The sequence below is a fragment of the Coregonus clupeaformis genome, chromosome 31 (genome assembly GCF_020615455.1).
Source record: "Coregonus clupeaformis isolate EN_2021a chromosome 31, ASM2061545v1, whole genome shotgun sequence".
Classification (NCBI taxonomy): Eukaryota; Metazoa; Chordata; class Actinopteri; order Salmoniformes; family Salmonidae; genus Coregonus; species Coregonus clupeaformis.
The window spans coordinates 46,589,687-46,611,351 of record NC_059222.1 but is presented as its reverse complement, the minus strand read 5'-3'; the positions used below and the strand labels follow the sequence as shown (position 1 = coordinate 46,611,351).

The window sequence follows — 21,665 nt, the reverse complement described above, 5'->3', positions numbered from 1 at the left end:
AAGCTTGTTTGCTTTATCCATATGCCCTATCTTCTTTAGATGGAAATACAAGCATGGCTTTCCATAAAGCACAGCCATGTATGTATGCTATAGGTTATGGCTCTGCCCTAAAGCACTCAAATCCCTCTAAAACACATCAATAGGCCTACTGTAACTATCCACCTCTACTCCTTTGGAACGCTTCTTGCGTGCTAGCGTTTAGCCGTAGCGATGGTGTTGCCTTGACGGGGTATGTGTTCCAGAAAGCTGGAGAAATGGGAGAGCACAGAGGCAGAGGCAGAAATCTCGGGATGGGAGACAGAGAGGATGCTTCTTCCATTATTTAGGGCTGCTAGCCTGCTAGAGTCATTAATAATGTAGCTAGCCTAGCGTCACGCTGGGATCGCCTTGCTCTGTGCTGCTGTGATGTTGTTGTGATGCTGTGGGGAGGCTCATTTAGGAGGCCGGATCTGAGGGAGTAGTTATTATTAAGGCATAACCAGGATCAGAGGTGTGTCTCGGAGGTGTGTCTTTTGATGGGCGTGTGTGTGTGTGTGTGTGTGTGTGTGTGTGTGTGTGTGTGTGTGTGTGTGTGTGTGTGTGTGTGTGTGTGGGGAGTGGCGTGTGTGTGTGTGTGTGTGTGTGTGTGTGTGTGTGTGTGTGTGGGGAGTGTGTTTGTGTTTTTTGTGTGTGTGTGTGTGTGTGTGTGTGTGTGTGTGTGGGAGTGGCGTGTGTGTGTGTGTGTGTGTGTGTGTGTGTGTGTGTGTGTGTGTGTGGAGTGGTGTGTGTGTGTGTGTGTGTGTGTGTGTGTGTGTGTGTGTGTGTGTGTGTGTGTGAGTGTGTTTGTGTGTGTGTGTGTGTGTGTGTGTGTGTGTGCGTGTGTGTGTGGGTGTGTGTGTGTGTGAGAGTGGTGTGTGTGTGTGTGTGTGTGTGTTGTGTGTGTGTGAGAGTGGTGTGTGTGTGTGTGTGTGTGTGTGGGAGTGGTGGGTGTGTGCTTAGGAAATGTCAGTGAAATAAGTATTTGTCCTCTAACCACCATAACAATACCACAACAAGACAATATCGGCCATGACACATTGTTGTTGTCTACAATGACAGTAACATAGGTGAATTGCAGTTACAATCAGGCCGAATGGCATATAAAATTGACTTCTATGAAAATGATTGAAGCTCCCTTATTCTGTGGTGTGTTCATACTCAATTCTACACAGTAAATCCATGCTGCGTTTTGGAATATAAATATAACCAATTCTAAAGGGTTCAGATGGTTTAGAGGAGACTCACACACTGCTACTGTACAAGCAACAGAAGGCGTTTCCCTCATGACAAAGAGACTCCTCTCCTGCCCACCCCCTCGCGCTCACTCTCTCTCCCCCTCCCTCCCTCCCTCCCTCCCTCCCTCCCTCCCTCTCTCTCTCCCTCTCTCTCTCTCTCTCTCTCTCTCTCTCTCTCTCTCTCTCTCTCTCTCTCTCTCTCTCTCTCTCACTCTTGCTCTCCTCTCCCCCCTCTCGTCACCTTTTCAGTCTTTCCATCTGTCAGAGCCCATGTCAAACAGGCACCCCAGGGATTACCCCCCCCCCCCCTTTAATCCATAGGGGGATCAAAGGCCACAATTATCTAATGGTTACCTCTGAGTGGGGGAAAGAACAGAACAGGCGTCTTCAATAGAAACCAGGACCAGTGGGTAATTGGAATACAAGGCAGCACGGCCCCTTTGCCATTCCATCCTTTCTCTGTATATATATACACCAGTGAGGTGAGGGAGGGGAGGGGCTAAAGAGACAATGGAATGGGAAGTACAACCCGCTATACAACCCGGTCCTCTGTAGCTCAATTGGTAGACCATGGCGCTTGCAACGCCAGGGTAGTGGGTTCAATCCCCGGGACCACCCATACGGAAAAATTTATGCACACATGACTGTAAGTCGCTTTGGATAAAAGCGTCTGCTAAATGGCATATTATATTATTATTATTATACACAGTAAGACTGAACAAAGAAACACAAGGGTCATAGACATTAGGCAAAGCAGCTGTTGTTAGAGTTTAAAATACTATATACTGTTTGAAACCGCCGTAGTATATAAATCAAAGTGAATTAGCAAATGGGTTTTGTTGATAACGTAGCTATAAGTGACCTTCTATTGTTCAGAAGGAACAACCCACCTATGTAACAGTGAGGAATAGAGAGGCGACGGATGTGAGGAATAGCTCCAAGTAGCTGTTAGCTTTTCACTGTAGCAACCTCTCCTCCTCAAGCCGGTGTGTATAGGCCAGTGAACTCTCCGGGGTCCTACACCTCTCCCCTCCTCCCGACTCATGTGCGCATGTTTAATCGACCAGTGTGGTTGCCATGTCGACGGGCGACAGGGAGGGAGAATGGTGCAAATTCGGCTCTAGCCCTCAGTGACCCACTTAACTGTAAAATGACACATCAGATACACTGGGAAGGACAACGTATGTGTGTGTGTGTGTGTGTGTGTGTGTGTGTTGAATATTACAACTTTGGGTTAAGTAAGGTCTAGGAAGGCTAGACAGACAGACAGACATAATCACGGATTTAAGGGTTAAACTCAGAGCATCACCTGGTTCTGTCCTCAGATCTGGTTTAAAGCCACTGGCAGTAATCCACTACTATGCCATATCTCCATATTTGGTGATAGTTAAGATGTGGAACAGATGTCAGAATCGACTAAAAGATAAACATGTAGAGCAGAGTGTGTACGTTTCTGTAAACGCTGGTTCCCTGGCTTATATTTACTGCTAAGTACAGTTCAACAGTCTAGTTTCTCATACTGTATTATTCATTGTACAAAGTCTGAAAATCTGTACACTGGGTACAGGGAGGAAAAGAAAAGAGAGTACAAGTTGACACAGAGTGGAAGGACGCAAGAGAAAGAGACAGATAAAGAGAGATAGAGATACAGAGAGACTCTGTCAAAGAGAGAGAGAGAGAGAGAGAGAGAGAGAGAGAGAGAGAGAGAGAGAGAGAGAGAGAGAGAGAGAGAGAGAGAGAGAGAGAGAGAGAGAGAGAGAGAGAGAGAGAGAGAGAGAGAGAGAAAGAGAGAGAGACAGAGACAGAGAGAGAGTGAGAGCGAGAGATAGAGCTACAGCGAGACTGTCAAAGAGAGAGAGAGAAAGAGATACAGAGAGAATCTGTCAGAGAGAGAGAGAGAGAGAGAGGAGAGAGAGAGAAAGAGAGAGACAGAGAGAGAGAGAGATAGAGATACAGAGAGACTCTGTCAAAGAGAGAGAGAGATACAGAGATAATCTGTCAGAGAGAGAGAGAGAGAGAGAGCGAGAGCGAGAGAGAGAGAGAGAGAGAGAGAGAGAAAGAGAGAGACAGAGAGTGAGAGAGAGAGAGAGAGAGAGAGAGAGAGAGAGAGAGAGAGAGAGAGAGAGAGAGAGAGAGAGAGAAAGAGAACTAGAGATACAGACAGAGACATATCCAGTGAGAGGGATGACCCAGAGAGCTTTGGCGTCTGAGTCTTTGGGCCTGAGCCTGAGGTGTTGTTGACCTGCTCTGAGGGGTATCAGCAGTGTAATGCGGTTAATACGGCTTTAAAGGACAGATCCACTACCACTCATCCACTACCAGTCACGTATTATACTACACTGTTTAGAGCAGGGAGAGTACAGCAGGTAGCCTGCTGCTGGATAGGTGCAGAGACAACATGGTGCAGAGACAATAAATAGCGATGTCCTCCAATATAGTCTACTGTAGGACTCCTTCCAAATGTTTTAACGTTCTCAATATCGCTCTCTAAAGATGAGTCTGTGACAGCGCATGAACGATAGCCTATTGTGTGTATAAATTATATGGTTCAGTGTGGCAGTGATCAAATCAAAATCAAATCAAATCAAAATGTATTTATCACAAGCGCCGAATACAACCTTACCGTCAAATGCTTACTTACAAGCCCTTAACCAACAATCCTATTTTTTTACTAAAAGACTAATATTTACTAAATAAACTAAAGTATAAAAAGTAACAAAATGAAAGAACAATAACGAGACTATTTACAATGTGGTCCAATAATTGATTTGGAGTGTGCTTTTCATTCTGTTTGTCCTTTTATCAATGCCGTAACTTGGCAACGCTATGTTTATCCACTGAGAGCATTTTTGTGTCCAATCACTAAATAACAATCCGAGTTTCCCCCTTTCATGACTTATCATTGCAGTAATTATTGACGGCAGACAGTTCTGAGCCAGCAGTTTTCTGAGCCTGTATTCAGTCTGATGAAGTAAGCCTTGATAGCTACGGACGCTAACCCTCTTCAATGGCTGTCAAGTTCTTTGCTTGTTTGGCACACCAAGCTGATTCGTGACTGCAAGCTTGACTGGTTGGATAAAATGAAGGCGCTATGGTGTCATTTGTAGAACCAATTTGGAAGGGGCACACTGCTCTGGTCGTGTCTTTCGAGGGTATTTTGTGAGTCGGGACTGATGGTGATTACTGGTCTTCACAAAAAATTCAAAAGCTGACCCGAAGCCCATTATATAAAGTCTGTGTCTGGTCCTGACGTCAACAGGCCAGACTGGATGAATGAGGGGTCTGTGTTTGGGATGTTAGAACGCTCTTTTGTCTTCCACTGATTGGGCTTGTGTTATGTTCCAGGGATGGGGGGGATGCGATGGATAGACGGGTAGACGGACTAGAAAAACAGAGAGAGAGACTGGGTGGTCAGGGTCACTGAGGTCAGTGCAGGGAGGACTTACTGTAGGTGACGACCTCTATGGTTAAGGTAATGGGAGTTTGGGGTTCAGAGAGGTTACCAATTGCTCAGATGATTGCATTGGAGCATGATGACAGCAATATCAGTATGGTGGGTTTGATAACCACATGGGCCACTTAATTGTAAGTTGTCTCAGACAAACTGAACAAGGTGAATAGAATTCATTCAGTATTTTAATACATGTCATGGCAATTAAGATGTTCCAAGGCTTCTGTATTCAATAGGCCATTCATAAAGAACAGGGCATGCTATAATGACAGGTTGGACTGATGGGGTTGAACAAGGACATGAGATGGGAACGGTAGGGGCCCAAGCTCTGAGGACGCTGTGTTAGCCCACTTGGGGAGGTGGGAGGGTTGAGTCTCATGGCCAAACTCCTGAGGGTTCTGGCTGTCAGGTGGCTATAGCCTGCTGGCTTCTTCACACCATGTCCACCTGGTCTATCTGGCTAGCTAGATGTATATCTACCAGCCTCAGAGAGACAGAGAGAGAGGAAGAGAGAGAGGAAGAGAGAGAGAGAGAGAGAGAGAGAGAGAGAGAGAGAGAGAGAGAGAGAGAGAGAGAGAGAGAGAGAGAGAGAGAGAGAGAGAGAGAGAGAGAGAGAGAGAGAGAGAGAGAGAGAGAGAGAGAGAGGAAGAGAGGGAGAGAGAGAGAGAGAGAGAGAGAGAGAGAGAGAGAGAGAGAGAGAGAGAGAGAGAGAGAGAGAGAGAGAGAGAGAGAGAGAGAGAGAGAGAGAGAGGAAGCGATTCCCAAACCTTCCATAACAAAGCCATCACCTACAGAGAGATGAACTTGGAGAAGAGTCCCCTAAGCATGCTGGTCCTGGGGCTCTGTTCACAAACACAAACAGACCCCACAGAGCCCCAGGACAACAACACAATTTGACACAACCAAATCATGGGAAAACAAAAAGATAATTACTTGACACGTTAACAAAAATAATTAACAAAAAAACAAAACAACTAGAATGCTATTTGGCCCTAAACAGAGAGTACACAGTGGCAGAATACCTGACCACTGTGACTGACCCAAACTTAAAGAAAGCTTTGACTATGTACAGACTCAGTGAGCATAGCCTTGCTATTGAGAAAGGCCGCCGTAGGCAGACCTGGCTCTCAAGAGAAGACAGGCTATGTGCACACTGCCCACAAAATGAGGTGGAAACTGAGCTGCACTTCCTAACCTCCTGCCAAATGTATGACCATATTAGAGACACATATTTCCCTCAGATTACAGCGATCCACAAAGAATTCGAAAACAAACCCAATTTTGATAAACTCCCTTATCTACTGGGTGAAAAACCACAGTGTGCCATCACAGCTGCAAGATTTGTGACCTGTTGCCACAAGAAAAGGGCAACCAGTGAAGAACAAACACCATTGTAAATACAACCCATATTTATGTTTATTTATTTTCCCATTTGTACTTTAACTATTTGCACATTGTTACAACACTGTATATATACATAATATGACATTTGAAATGTCTTTATTCTTTTGAAACTTCTGAGTGTAATGTTTACTGTTAATATTTATTGTTTATTTCACTTTTGTTTACTATCTACTTCACTTGCTTTGGCAATGTTAACACATGTTTCCCATGCCAATAAAGCCCTTAAATTGAATTGAAATTGAATTGAGAGAGAGAGAGAGAGAGAGAGAGAGAGAGAGAGAGAGAGAGAGAGAGAGAGAGAGAGAGAGAGAGGAAGAAATAGAGAGAGAGAGAGAGAGAGAGGAAGAGAGAGAGAGGAGAGAGAGAGAGAGAGAGAGAGAGAGAGAGAGAGAGAGAGAGAGAGAGAGAGAGAGAGAGAGAGAGAGAGAGAGAGAGAGAGAGAGAGAGAGAGAGAGAGGGGGGAGAAAGAGAGAGAGGGAGGAAGAGAGAGGGCCTTTTTATATACTATGCAAAAATGAACATCTCAAAAACCCTCCTGATGATAAGAACCAGAGCACTGTCCCAACACACACACATGCCCAATGGCCCTGTAGGTCTGAGAGAACGGTCTAAATCCTCTGACTGAGCCTGAGCCCAGACAGACTGCAGCTACCGCTCTGAGGGGAGGAGGGGGAGGGGCGACAGCGACAGCGACAGACAGACCAGCCTTCAAACACGCCTGGCCATTACCATACAATAGACAACAATAAAGCAGTGGGCCTCAGATTGTACAAAAGCACAACCAGTCACTGGAACAGTAAACAACGTACCTCTTTGTGCCTGCCGTGTGTGTACTCAACTCTGATATGGAAAACAGCTAGCGACACGGCAACCATGCTATCGTCACTAATTCATGTAAACAACAAGGAACACAAAGGAAAACCCACCTCACAGCAACAATTCCCCAAATTACTTTTGACGTCAATTATTTAGGCTATCACACCAAGATGGCTATCTTTTTCAAAATGGCCGCCGTTTTAATTAATGGGTTGAATGAACATAGTGTAATATAATTTGATTTTATGGTACAACTGTGCTATTATGAATTGAATGTTCATAAATCACAATCTCTTTCCCCAATTACCCCTATTATAAGTGTCTGTCTTTACAATGTTACTCTACGTCAGTATCAAATAACCTAAGTCCTCAATGCGGTTCTAGGCTTTACTACAAAACCGTGTTGGCAGCCAAAGCTAGTAAGCAACATTAGGGTTGGAACCACAGCAGCAGAATCTTCTGCAGCATTTGAAGTCCATATATCAACATGCTTTACACTGTGCAGTGCAGAGAAATGCAGATGGAGAGGCAGGAGGAATCAGTGCCAGGATTTACAGATGTTCGACTTGTTCAGTACATATACAGTCCTGCATCCAAGACATGTAAAGTCTCATAGGATCAACTACAGTGTGTAACAGTGATGAGTAACTTTGCCTGATACCTGAATACTTTTCTTAGCTCCCCAAGCCAACGCATCGGCTTTAGCCCAGTTTGGCTAACATTGTCTTGTGGCAGGCAGGAGACCCAGAGGTGGATTTGCAAACAATAGCTCTACGGATTGAGACTTTTCGGCATCAGTTTGTGTCTCATCAATAATGTATGGTGCTGTATAAAGTAGTAAGTCATGGACACAGTGAGAAGTGATGACGAGGAGGAGGGATGGAGGAGTGATGGAGGAGGGATGGAGGAGTGATGGAGGAGGGATGGAGGAGTGATGGAGATAACAGGAGAGGGCTTTGAGGGGCACAGGGGACACATGGAGAGCCAGGTGAGGGTACACTCTTAGAGAAATAGGTGCTATCTAGAACCTTAAAGGGTTCGTCGGCTGTCCTCATAGGAGAACCCTTTGAAGAACCCTTTTTGGTTGCAGGTAGAAGCCTTTTGGGTTCCATGTAGAACCCTTTGTACAGAGGGTTCTACATGGAACCAAAAAGGGTTCTACTATGGGGACAGCCAAAGAACCCTTTTGGAACCCTTTTTTCTAAGAGTGTATAGTTTTGTAATACCCCTTTCAATTCAATTCAATTCCATTTTTATTCTTTATTCTTTATCCCAGAGGGGGTAATTGTGCAGGGAAAGTAGAAAAGAAGGTGAAAACATCTATATTCTCCTCTCTACAGTTGGCTCCTCCATTCATGCACCTTGGTTGGAGAGATATTGTTCATTTCCCTTTGCACTGATACTAACAGTGTGCCACTTCTCTTCCTCTGGCAGTAGCATGTTCTTGGTCCCTGACACAGTATTGCTCCTCTATGAAAGGATAATCAGAGTGATGCTCCAGAGAGGTCTTGCTCTGTACTGCCTGGGGAATGGCATGTGATAGCGGCTGTCACTGGCTACATTACAAGCCTCCCCTAAAACAATTCTCACAGCCTTCACTCAAGCCCTGGCCCTATCCGGCGTTGATGTTTTCTCTCCTCCTTTTCAACCCTTCTATTCTATTATTTACAGTTCCTCTGACCTCCACTACAGTGAGACTGAAAACAGAACCCAAGCCCTGAGACATCGATGCTCTCAGGACTTTATAAAGCAATACATGGTGTGTTTTTGCATGTGTGTGTGTTTGTTTGTTTAACTATCCAAGTGGGGACATTTCACCGGTCCCTACAAGGAAATATGCTATTTTAGGCTCAGGGGTTAGGTTTAGGGTTAGGATTACAATTAGAGTTTGGGTTAGAAATAAGGTTAGGGGTTACAGGTTAGGTTTAGGGTTATGGTTAGGTTAAGGGTTAAGGTTTAGGTTTAGGGGTTAGGGGAAATATGATTTTGAAAGGGAATAAATTTTTTGGTTCCTACAAGGATACTAAAACTGTGTGTGTGTGTATGTGTGTTTGAGTGTGTGTGTTTGTGTGTGTGTGAGAGAGAGAGTGAGAGTGAGAGTGAGAGTGTGCATGTGTAAAAACGACATATCAAAACATCTCACCCCACACACAGAGAGGACTAACCAAAATCACAAAACAAACAATCAAATCACAAGTTCCTTTATTTGTCTCAAACATCACTGCTAAAATGTAATGCTAAATGTTGATCTAAACACCTACTATAGTATGATGACCATCCCTTTCATCACATCGCAATGGATTGAATCTACACAAGGTGAATGAAAAGAAAAGACCTGGACTATTATTGTCTTTGTTGTGGGAGCGTATGATTCTAGCTGACAGAATCTCCCCCCGCCGCTAAAAGCAATCCTCAACTGTCAATCATCCGGTTGCTAAGAGACAAACTCAGATTAATACAAAGAGGATACAGTGGAGGAGAGAGGGGTGGTGGGCGGGACTGGATGATATTAAAGCTGCTTCACGTACCAAGGAAAGGTTCATTTAAAACACCCTGCCATGGTGATGTACGTCTTAACCCATCGTGTTTTTTTTGCGGTCAGAGAAAATTGAAACCTCTTCGATTTGGATGAGAAACTAACTGCTTTGAGCCTGGTGGAGAAAGATAAGCTTTTCTGAATGTGCGGTGACGTACACAGTTTGACTGCAGAGATGTTTCATTTTGGCTCTGCAATACGGCCATTAACCATTCACCTAGAATTACATATACAATTTTATAGGATCTCCATGGCCATACAGCATCTTTAGTCATTTAAGATGAAGTATTTGATCCTCATGTAGCCTATAGACAGACTACACTGATGGAAATAAACATATAGACATATTGACTGTACCACAACAAGCTCACAGCATCACCAAGCTGTTTCCACAACAACCCGGCCGGATAGTTCTGCAGCTATATGACCAACCAATTCTACAACTGCTATTCAGGCTAAGTCCTGACAGATCTAAACAACACAGGGTACTGGCAGGCAAGCTGCCATTTCACAGGAAGCTATTCCTCAAAAGTCCCTTTACATGAAGGGTACTTCACTGGAAAAGTCCTGCGTCATGGATGTCTGTCAGTTAGCACCATTAGCTACAGTTTATGCACAGATGTAGGATATTCCTGCACAGCAGGAAATGCAAACTTGTAGTGTACTTGAGGCTTCTAAAGTTTCCACTTTGAAATTTCAGACTTGATTTGCCGTAACGAAAAATGTATCAAAACCTACAAAAATGTCCATTCATTAAAATCCACATTATAATTCTCATTTCCTGCTGCTGCAGGATTATTTTCCTGTGTAGCAAACTGGCTCAAATTAAGATCCTAAATCTGTAGCTAAACAGAATCTGGGCTAACATCTAATAGGATAGGAACGGGTTAAGCTACGTATAAATAACTTAAAGCTATCGCTAACAATAGCATCATGGTATAAAGTACATCCTGTTTTTGAGTTGTGTCAGATTAGGGTCTCTGTCTACAATTTAGAAGCACCACTGTCCTTTCATCCACATAGTGTTGCTCAATTAACTTTCTGTGTGGGGAAAGTGGCCATTTTGGGGGGCTGAAAAGTAGCTCTGTCTTCTTTTAAGTGTTGTCAAATGCACTATTGCAAGGCACCATTTTCCACAGGATGACTCATGATAAATGTATTATTCATTAAAATACTCTGGACCTTTTTCCCTTTTAAAGATAGCTTTAATTCTAGTTCAGCTTAATCTAATATGCATTACCTTAACCTCTCATGGTACAAAGATAGGCCAAATAAACTTTGAAATGTCTTATTACAATAAATCAAAACCTGTATGCTTTTTGGATAAGACTTTACTTAAAGTTGTCAGGGATCATCAACTAGAATCAGCCGCAGGCCGATTTTTTCTTGAACGGATGGTCGGGGGGCCGGAACATAATTACAAATCAATTGTAGACTGCAAATTGACCGCAAGAAGCCCAGACAGATATAATATTTAACTAAAACATAATAATTTCTAACCTTGCTTAAATTTGTGTCTCTCTATTATGCGTGGGAAAACTTGGGAACAGATTTCCAAAATTAAAACCACTTGGAGCTGATTTCCTTGTGTTTTTATAGTCCAGCAAGATTTTTTTTTTATTTTTATATATAAAATAAAAATGTGCTCAAAAAACTTTGGGGGGCGAATAATATAACTTTGGGGAACCCTAGCCTATGTGTTTGGGATGCTACTATAATCAATAGAGGTGTATAGTATTTACATGTGAGCATTGTAAGTGATGCCCTCCAGTAACAGATACCCTGTAATCACCCCATACGTTCACTAAGCAGAGGCATTAGGGACTGTAGGTTGTCTGGTTGTCACTGCGAGAGAGGGGAGCTGCATCCTATTACTTTTCACAGGTTGGTTCCCAATGGCATGCCAATGCATTCCAGTCTTCACATCAATAAACAATTTGAATGTAAACCCCCACAGGAAGAGGAATGCAGTCTTTCAGCAGGCGGAATGTCTTTCACACTCAAATGTATCTCTTCTCTTTGAAACGCTACGTTCTATTGCTCAAAGACTGTTAGACAGATAGTTTCACTACCACATCACCCAGAGAGCTGACAGTAACAAAGCTGATCTCTCTAGCAACCGTGGTAAAGAGAATAGTCTTTGGACGAAACATCGGCTTGAAACAGACATCGGTGCCCACGACAACCCTTTACCAGTCCAACAATCCAACAGCAACCTTTCCACATGTCTTCTATAATATATGAGGTCTGTGGCTGCTATCAACCAAAATAGATTTTTACGACGAGAGCGAGGACTCGTGCTAAAACACAGGGGTTAAGTACATGGGTGCTTCCCTCAAGAGCAGCAGTCACAACAACAGACGCAGAGTTTGACCCCGGACCTCTCCCTTCTGGCCCTATAGTTCATCTTCAATTCTGAATCAACAGTCTGTAGACATAGTACATTCACTACCTCTGCAGTCATTACGTTGGGAGTATTACAGCTCAGAACGATTTATCAATGCAACCTCATCTGTGGTCCTCTGTAGTCCTCTGTAGCTCAGCAGGTAGAGAACGGCGCTTGTAACGCCAAAGTAGTGGGTTCGATCCCCGGGACCACCCATACACAAAAAAAAAATGTATGCACGCATGACTGTAAGTCACTTTGGATAAAAGCGTCTGCTAAATGGCATATTAAATATTAATCTTGTATTCTCACCTGCATTAGAAGACTCTTGCCAGACCATTATCCTCTAACAAGACACATGTCGGTTGAATGCATTCAGTTGTGCAACTGACTAGGTATACCCCATTCCCTCCCTTCATCCTCCTCCTCATCATTATTATCCTCCTCCTCATCATCATCCTCAATCACCTCTGGTCTCACTTTAAGCCAATCAACAACAATCTCCAAACACCAGTATGACATCGGGGAATGAGAAGAGTGCCCATGTATTCTTTCTGTCTGTGTACTGCTATAGTGTTATTAACTGGGTTTGATTTGGACCATTATTCATGTTCATTTGCAGGGGGGACAAACAGGCAGTGCTAAATGATGGTGCTAGTCCTAACTGCACAGTAATTAGAGGTAATTCATTAGCCTCTGTGTCAGTACAGGCACAGGCAGCATCATAAACCAGGAACACTCGGCAAACGCATTAAACAAAGTGTCTCTTTATGGAGTCCATCCCACAAGACACTGCAGCACTACTAATGACCTTGCTAATTAAATCAAATCAAATCACATTGTATTGGTCGCATTCATTTATTTAGTAGCCTTGCTAGTGAGCTAGCATCTATGTTGCTTTCCTGTTCCATTGCAAAATACTGACAATGTTCAGTATAGCCCAAGGGTAACACTTTACATAAGGCAATCAGGTATAATGCATTATAGCATCTATGAACCCCTCATAAGGTCTTAGTGTCATCTGATAACTGCAAATGAAGATGAATTGACTGATATTTAGCTGACATCCTTTTATGACGACAACACAATGAACATAATGAGTGATGATGAGTGGACAATGACAGTTTGCTGTCTGGCTGTGTGTCTGGACACAGCACAACAAAACCAGTTGATTGACTTCAATAATACTCTGCTCCAAAACAAAAAGCAAACAACAAAAATGGATAGAAGACAAAGTGTCCGATTTTCACCCGGGGACAAAAGCCATCATACATTTAAAGATGGTCCTTCTAGAACTGGCCAGTGGCATGAATCCTCAAAGTAATAGAGAGAGAACATGCAATCCTAAAGCGATCATTGTAAAACAACAATACTCAACGCAAATATGTGGCGCAATATAGACTACCTGTCGCAAGGACAGGGGGATGGGAAATTACAAATCTCAGGCTAGGCAATTGCTATTAGCCTGAAACATCAGTGAAATTGCACCAACCTATAGATTTAATTGTCTGTCACTGTGCACTATCAAGGTCCAATGACTATAACCCTGTCCAGCTAGATTGAGTATGCAGTTCTAGTATGTTCTACTGTGCTCTAGATTGACAGTACACAGAGAGTAATTTACTCCCAGCTACATGTTTAATGTGCCATAATCAGTTGATGTTTACTAAAATACAGTAATCGTACCCATCTGAACACAGCACAAGAAAACAGTTGCTTGACTTCAATACAATTCTGCTCCAAAATACAAGGGAACAACAAAACATTTGAGAAGACTGTAAGATAAACTATAGTCCAGTTATTGCCAGTCCAGCGCTAGCCAAAGTCAGCTTTCCCAGAGACCCCAGTCAGAACACTCATCAGACGTAATCGGAGCGTTAGCCACCATGCTCCCCAAGCTGTAACCATGATTAAGCTCGATAGTATAATTGCAGGCCGGAGAGGAGAAGGGCAGACAGAAGGTAAGAGAGGGAAGCCATGACCGGGTCTTTCTGGCCTAAATAGACTACACTAGGGCCAGTCAGGCAGACAGTTTTATGGCTCAGGTCCTATCAGTGCCAAGGCCAGGCTAGCAATCACCCAGGAGCAATGGAGCACGTCTCCCAGACTTCCCTCCCTCCCTGTATCTTTTTCTGAAACATGATAGGGTTGCTTCTCTGCCTCCATGCCTGCCTCTCTGCCTCTTTCCCATTCTCCCTGCCTCCCATTGGCCTGCCTGCCTCGATGCCTCCTTCCCTCGCTCCCTGCCTCTCTCCCTGCCTCGCTCCATGCCTACCTCCCTGCCTCTCCCCCAGCCTGCCTCCCTTCCTTTCCCCCTCCCTGCCTCTCCCCCTGCCTGCCTCCCTTCCTTTCTCCCTGCCTGCCTCCCTTCCTTCCTTTCTCCCTGCCTGCCTCTCCCCCTGCCTGCCTCCCTCTCTGTGTGACCCCAACGGCCAACTAACTCCCTCTGCCTCTTGGATACTGAGAGTTATGGATCACCTTCTCTTAGCCAATACTCACTGGTGGGTGAAGGGAACAGTGATTTGTACCTTATGGCTTGCACAGGTACTGTATCAAGTTCATTCAGATATGTATCTTGGAACACACAGTCTGAGTCACAGACCATCAAGAAAGTACTCAAAGAGCCTAGACATGCCCTAAGGTGAGTTTGTAGTCGGTAGAGTGTGAAGGATCTCTATAGAACTATATCACTGAAAACACTGGTTCAACATTTTATCTACACGCATAGAGAATGAGAGTATTTTTTGTCACAGAACCTCAGTTTGGAGGTGATATGTGTCATTTCAGCCACCATTTCACAGCATAGTACATTCTCTAACTCTATTTTCAGTCTCAATCATTGATGCAATTCATGGTGGGCCAGTAGTCCATTATTTATGTACCAGAGTCAGTGACAAAAATACTCTCAACTTTCAGACAGACTGTTTTTACAAACAGAAAAAACCTCCACTGTCCTAAAAGACAAGCAACATCCAATAACTTTACCCCAAATGAATGAAGAGAATCAATTAGTCATTCAAACTGATCAACATAAATCTATCAGCCACGAAAATCCCACACAGCTCTGTTACCAAGATCCAAGAGAGTGCTAAGGATGGATTGATGCTCTGCGGGTAGCAACAGCAGCATGATGATAGCTGTAGCTGTAGATGGGGGTATTTAATTTCACTCCCACTGTGGCCTATCCAGTCCAGATAGTTTTAAATCAATAGTGCTTCAATATTCAAATTGCCTCAGAGACCGGGCTCGATTCTAATGTAATTATATTATAAGCCCTCCATTTTCCAAGCTATGAATGCTATCGACTACCTCTAATGCTTTACAATGTGGAAGTGCTGTATTTCCTGTTACAATCAACAAGAGATTGGAGATGGTTGAGGATGACGAGGAATAGTTTATTGAAATCAGGCAGGAGTTTTTAGTCAACAAATAGCACTTTTGTCACAACCGGTCACCACCATAACATTCATCATCGCCGTCCCCATAATCAACACCATAACATCATCATAATCATCACCATCATCATCAGTACCGTCATCACCGTTATGAGCCTACTTTATGACCACAGCTGCCTGTGCTGTCCGTCCGTCCCCCCCCTCCCACTTACTAAATCTAAGTGTTTGGGGAGACCAGATATGTTTATGTGTGTGTGTGTGTGTGTGTGTGTGTGTGTGTGTTTATGTGTGTTATTGTGTATGTGTGTGTGTGTGTACAGTGATTAATGTCTGTGTAAGCGTGTGTTGCCGTGTTGACTCACCATCCTTCCTCCTTCAAACCCACTCCCTCTATCCCTCCTCCTTTCTCCAAAACAACAACCCCTCCATCCATCCATCAGAGAGAGAGAGAGAGAGAGATCACCTCCAATCTCTCCGTCGTCACCACCATCGCTGTCGTTTTGTATCTCCACAGCACATCTCTCCTCACCCAGCCACCTCCCTCCCTCCATACCTCCGTCACCCCTTGCCCTCTCCCTCCAATTGTCCCTTCACTTCGCCTGCTAAAGAGATTTGCATTGATTATTTCTGTGGGTTTGGCTCAATTTGTGGTCAGCCAAGCATGCCACGATGAAGTATAGGAGACCTGCAGCCGCATAGAGGAAGGGAGGTAGAGAGAGGAGAGAGAAAGAGAGGGGGGAGAGAGAGGGAGGGAGAGAGAGAGAGAGAGAGAGAGAGAGAGAGAGAGAGAGAGAGAGAGAGAGAGAGAGAGAGAGAGAGAGAGAGAGAGAGAGAGAGAGAGAGAGAGGGGGGGAGAGAGAGGGAGAGAGGGGGAGAGAGAGGGCGAGAGAGAGAGAGAGAGAGAGAGAGAGAGAGAGAGAGAGAGAGAGAGAGAGAGAGAGAGAGAGAGAGAGAGAAGAGAGAGAGGGAGAGAGGGGGAGAGAGAGGGCGAGAGAGAGAGTGAGAGAGAGAGAGAGAGAGAGAGAGAGAGAGAGAGAGAGAGAGAGAGAGAGAGAGAGAGAGAGAGAGAGAGAGAGAGAGAGAGAGAGACTATCACTATTCTGCTATCCAAGGCATTCATTATTATCTCAAGAAAGCAACAACTGCCTGGACAAATAGTCACTGACTGTCTGCTTTCAGCACCTGACTCTTTAGACTAGGGAAACAACTAATTGAACTGGTAACTTCCAATGATTCGAGTCCAGCTGTTGAAGATTTTCTAAAGGCCGGCGCAAACACATTTTCTCCCAAAGATGGGTGGTGCTCACTCAGAAATAAACAACCATGTAATATCCCGCCAAACCCTGTCGGTAAAAACACACACACACACAGACAGTGAGACAGACTCTGTTGCTGTTGCTGACAAACTGTGATGGGGCACATTTTGGTTTTGGACACATTGAGTACCATCGACATATGGTGCAACGTATGGACAGCTGTAGTTATTTTGGCATTGGAAGGGAGAGACAGAGAGAGAAGGGACAGAGAGAGAGAGAGAGAGAGAGAGAGAGAGAGAGAGAGAGAGAGAGAGAGAGAGAGAGAGAGAGAGAAGACAGAGAGAGAGATAGTGGGACAGAGAGAGAAGCGATAGAGAGAGAGCTAGAGGGACAGAGAGAGAGCGAAGGGATAGAGAGAGAGAGACAGAGAGAGCGAGATAGATAGAGAGAAAGAGACAGAGAGAGAGAGCGAGCGAGAGAGAGAGAGAGAGAGAGAGAGAGAGAGAGAGAGAGAGAGAGAGAGAGAGAGAGAGAAGAGAGAGAGAGAGAGAGAGAGAGAGAGAGAGAGAGAGAGAGAGAGAGAGAGAGAGAGAGAGAGAGAGAGAGAGAGAGAGAGAGAGAGAGGAAGCGATTCCCAAACCTTCCATAACAAAGCCATCACCTACAGAGATGAACTTGGAGAAGAGTCCCCTAAGCAAGCTGGGGCTCTGTTCACAAACACAAACAGACCCCACAGAGCCCCAGGACAACAACACAATTTGACACAACCAAATCATGGGAAAACAAAAAGATAATTACTTGACACGTTAACAAAAATAATTAACAAAAAAACAAAACAACTAGAATGCTATTTGGCCCTAAACAGAGAGTACACAGTGGCAGAATACCTGACCACTGTGACTGACCCAAACTTAAAGAAAGCTTTGACTATGTACAGACTCAGTGAGCATGAGCATAGCCTTGCTATTGAGAAAGGCCACCGTCGGCAGACCCGGCTCTTAAGAGAAGACAGGCTATGTGCACACTGCCCACAAAATGAGGTGGAAACTGAGCTGCATTTCCTAACCTCCTGCCAAATGTATGACCATATTAGAGACACATATTTCCCTCAGATTACAGCGATCCACAAAGAATTCGAAAACAAACCCAATTTTGATAAACTCCCATATCTACTGGGTGAAATACCACAGTGTGCAATCACAGCAGCAAGATTTGTGACCTGTTGCCACAAGAAAAGGGCAACCAGTGAAGAACAAACACCATTGTAAATACAACCCATATTTATGTTTATTTATTTTCCTATTTGTACTTTAACTATTTGCACATTGTTACAACACTGTATATATACATAATATGACATTTGAAATGTCCTTATTCTGTTGGAACTTCTGAGTGTAATGTTTACTGTTAATATCTATTGTTTATTTCACTTTTGTTTGCTATCTACTTCACTTGCTTTGGCAATGTTAACATACATTTCCCAAGCCAATAAACCCTTAAATTGAAATTGAATTGAATTGAATTGAGAGAGAGAGAGAGAGAGAGAGAGAGAGAGAGAGAGAGAGAGAGACAGCGAGAAAAGAAAGCTGAGGGTCTACAAAAACAAAATGATATGTTTAAGCTGCCCTGCTTTTCTCTCTCTTTCTCTCTCTCTCTCTCTCTCTCTCTCTCTCTCTCTCTTCAGAAGTGGGTCAGGACTAATGAGCGAGCAGCAGAACAGTTACTTAAAGATGCGCCAGGGACCACTAGGAGGACAATGACCATGGCAGGGAACCTTCACTCCCTCACCCCCCCCCCCCCCTCTCTCTCTCTCTCTCTCTCTCTCTCTCTCTCTCTCTATGTCTCTTTCTCTCTCTCCCCCCTCTCTTTCCCCCCTCACTCTCTCTCTCTCTCGCTCCCTCTCTCTCTCTTTCTCTCTCTCTTCCCCCCCCCTCTCTCTTTCCTTCTCTCTCGCTCTCTCTCTCCCTCCCCACTCTCTCCCTCCCTCCCTCCCTCGCTCTCTCTCTCCCCCCTCCCCCCTCCCTCCCTCCCCTCTCTCTCTCTCTCAATTCAATTCAAAGTAAGGGCTTTATTGGCATGGGAAACATATGTTTACATTGCCAAAGCAAGTAAACTAAAAGTGAACAATAAATATTACACTCACACAAGTTCCAAAAGAATAAAGACATTTCAAATGTCATATTATGTCTATATACAGTGTTGTAACGATGTGCAAATAGTTAAAGTAAAAAAGGGAAAATAAATCAACATAAATATGGGTTGTATTTACAATGGTGTTTGTTCTTCACTGGTTGCCCTTTTCTTGTGGCAACAGGTCACAGATCTTGCTGCTGTGATGGCAAACTCTGGTATGTTACCCAATAGATAAGGGAGTTTATCAAAATTGGATTTGTTTTCGAATTCTTTGTGGGTCTGTGTAATCTGAGGGAAATATGTCTCTCTAATATGGTCATACATTTGGCAGGAGGTTAGGAAGTGTAGCTCAGTTTCCACCTCATTTTGTGGGCAGTGTGCACATAGCCTGTCTTCTCTTGAGTGCCAGGTATGCCTAGGGCGACCTTTCTCAATAGCAAGGCTATGCTCACTGAGTCTGTACATAGTCAAAGATTTCCTTAATTTTGGGTTAGTCACGGTGGTCAGGTATTCTGCGACTGTGTACTCTCTGTTTAGGGCCAAATAGCATTCTAGTTTGCTCAGTTTTTTTGTTAATTCTTTCAATGTGTCAAGTAATTATCTTTTTGTTTTCTCATGATTTGGATGGGTCTAATTGTGTTGCTGTCCTGGGGCTCTGTGGGGTCTGTTTGTTTTTGTTAACAGAGCCCAGGACCAGCTAGCTTAGGGGACTCTTCTCCAAGTTCATCTCTCTGTAGGTGATGGCTTTGTTATGGAAGGTTTGGGAATCACTTCCTTTTAGGTGGTTGTAGAATCTAACGGCTCTTTTCTGGATTTTGATATTTAGCGGGTATCGGGCTAATTCTGCTCTGCATGCAATATTTGGTGTTTACGTTGTACACTGAGAATATTTTTGCAGAATTCTCTCTCTCTTTCTGTCTCTCTCCCCGTTAGTCTCTCGCCCCCTCTGTCTCTCTCTCTACACTCCAACCCCAAGTGCAACCTTTGGTTTTTAGTGGAGGGGCGGTGGTATGGGATTCATATGTGTAAATTGTGTATGTGAAAGTGGCGTGGGGGATGAGGGAGAGGGGAGAGGGGAGAGGGGAGAGGAGGAGGAGAGGGAGGGGAAGAGATGGAAGGAAAGCATCTGCGTGGGCTAAAGATGGGTCCCCATGCTGATTGGCTAAGAGTGTTTGTCATCTATAAAAACAGTCAAAAATAATAATTCCATCTCCATAACAGACAATGCATTACCATTTTTCATTCTTAATGGATATGTAGTCTTAGCTAGCGCTGCATACGTGTTCTGTTGATCCCCTCGACAAGACAACACCCGCCCATCCTCTAGCACAGTGCTGTTAAATGAGATGAATGGTACGGCAGCCATGCACCCCACCACTAAAACAAACAACTGTTACTGGGACAAAGGGACAGGAGGACAGGCAGGCGCGCTAATCTGATTTGAGCTGATTTGCCCTTAGATAGTGAAGTAATGGCTGCATTGTTTGCCATACCCGGGGAAAATAGAGAGAGTGAGAGAAGGAGGGAGGGATGGAGGGAAGTAAATTCACTTCTCAGCTGTCTCTTGTGAGCCGTCAAGACAAGCGTTCAAGCAGAAGACAAGACAATTGCCACGGTCCCCCCTCCACTCCACCACTGAACAAACAAGGGACCCCCAAACACCCGCCTCCTTCTCCCACCCTCCATCCTTCCCCTCCCTCCACCTCTCAAAACAGCATCGCTCAGAATCAAAATAAAACCACTGCAACTCCAATGATGACGACAATCAATAATAATGAAAGAAATCACCAAAAAACACTGAAGTAATTACAATCCATGTGTTTCGTTGTCTGCATCAGTATCCTATTCTTTGCTTGGCAGCATCAAGATACATGTCTGTGACAAAGAGCATAGACATACAGTACATACAGTGGCCGCAGCAGCAACACAAAGAAAAAATGTATAGCTCTGAGAGATTTGTATTTTATTTTTGTAAATTACACCGTACCTTTTGAATTCTGTCCTTCTTCCATATTCTCTTCCATTGTGACTGGGTTTGTGTCCGCTTCGGTCTCAAAACACAGAAATTTCACAAAGCCTCTCGGTTAGAAATGGATAAAGCCTCCTCTCGGCTGGATGTGTGTGAGTGTGTGAGTGTGTGTTGGGTTGTGTTTTGTCCCCTAGCTGTGAGTTGTGGCGTTGTAGCAGTGAGCAACTCCTAGGGAAATCCGTTCTCAGTGTTGTGCTGTCTCTCTCAGGCTCTCACTCACACCCCTCCCTCCCTCCCTCGCTCCTCTCTCTCTCTCTCTTTCTCTCTCAGGCACTCACACACCTCCCTCTCTTTCAGCTCTCACTCCCTTCCATCTCTCTCAGGCTCTCACACCCGTATCTCTCTCTCTCTCCCTCCCTCTTCTTTCTTTCTCTCACTCTTTACCTCCCTCCCTCCCTCCCGCTCTCTCTCTCTCTCTCTCTCTCTCTCTCTCTCTCTCTCTCTCTCTCTCTCTCTCTCTCTCTCTCTCTCTCTCTCTCTCTCTCTCTCTCTCTCTCTCTCTCTCTCTCTCTCTCTCTCTCTCTCAGAGCACAGCAGCCCCTGATCTCATTCAGTCTGTTCTTCTGAATATGATCAGTACCTCCTGTCCATTACTAGAAACAACAACACCAGAAAGCACGTAACTGGATTGTGAGACAAAGATCAAACTCCTCTTCCCTTTAAATGTCTTAAGCATAAATGGGAATAACCATGTTTTTGGAGGAAGGAGTGTAAAGGAAAGACGGAGTCAAGGAGGAATGGAAGGAGAAACTCGACTTCCCTTTGAATGTCTTTAAATGTCAATGGGCTCGCTACACAAGGCGAAAGACATAAGCAGGTGTTCAGCCAGAAAAACAAGGGATTGCGGGTTTGTATTAGAAGCAGGATGGTGAAAGCAGCAGCGGGAGCCCGGCACACTGTGAGCAGATGGAGGGGTGTAATCAGCCCAACAGCCACTCTCCCCCCCCCCCAGTCAGCCTGCCTGTGGATACGTTTGCTGCACTGACTAGCGAAAGGAAGAGGGTAT

General features: G+C 44.4%; 1 protein-coding gene across 2 annotated transcripts in view; it reads right to left on the bottom strand.

Annotated features, from left to right (window-relative positions):
- The window catches only part of gpm6ab (glycoprotein M6Ab), a 62,123-nt gene that overhangs the window by 20,759 nt on the left and 19,699 nt on the right, over window positions 1–21,665 (bottom strand). The window contains exon 1 of one of the 2 annotated variants that reach the window (XM_041859200.2): window positions 20,618–20,868. The exons of the other annotated variant lie outside the window; for it this stretch is intronic. Within the exon in view, the coding sequence (XP_041715134.1) occupies window positions 20,618–20,654 (37 nt within the window). The 5' untranslated portion in view covers window positions 20,655–20,868. Of the gene's footprint in view, window positions 1–20,617; window positions 20,869–21,665 lie in introns of those variants that run through there. 2 annotated transcript variants of the gene reach the window in all.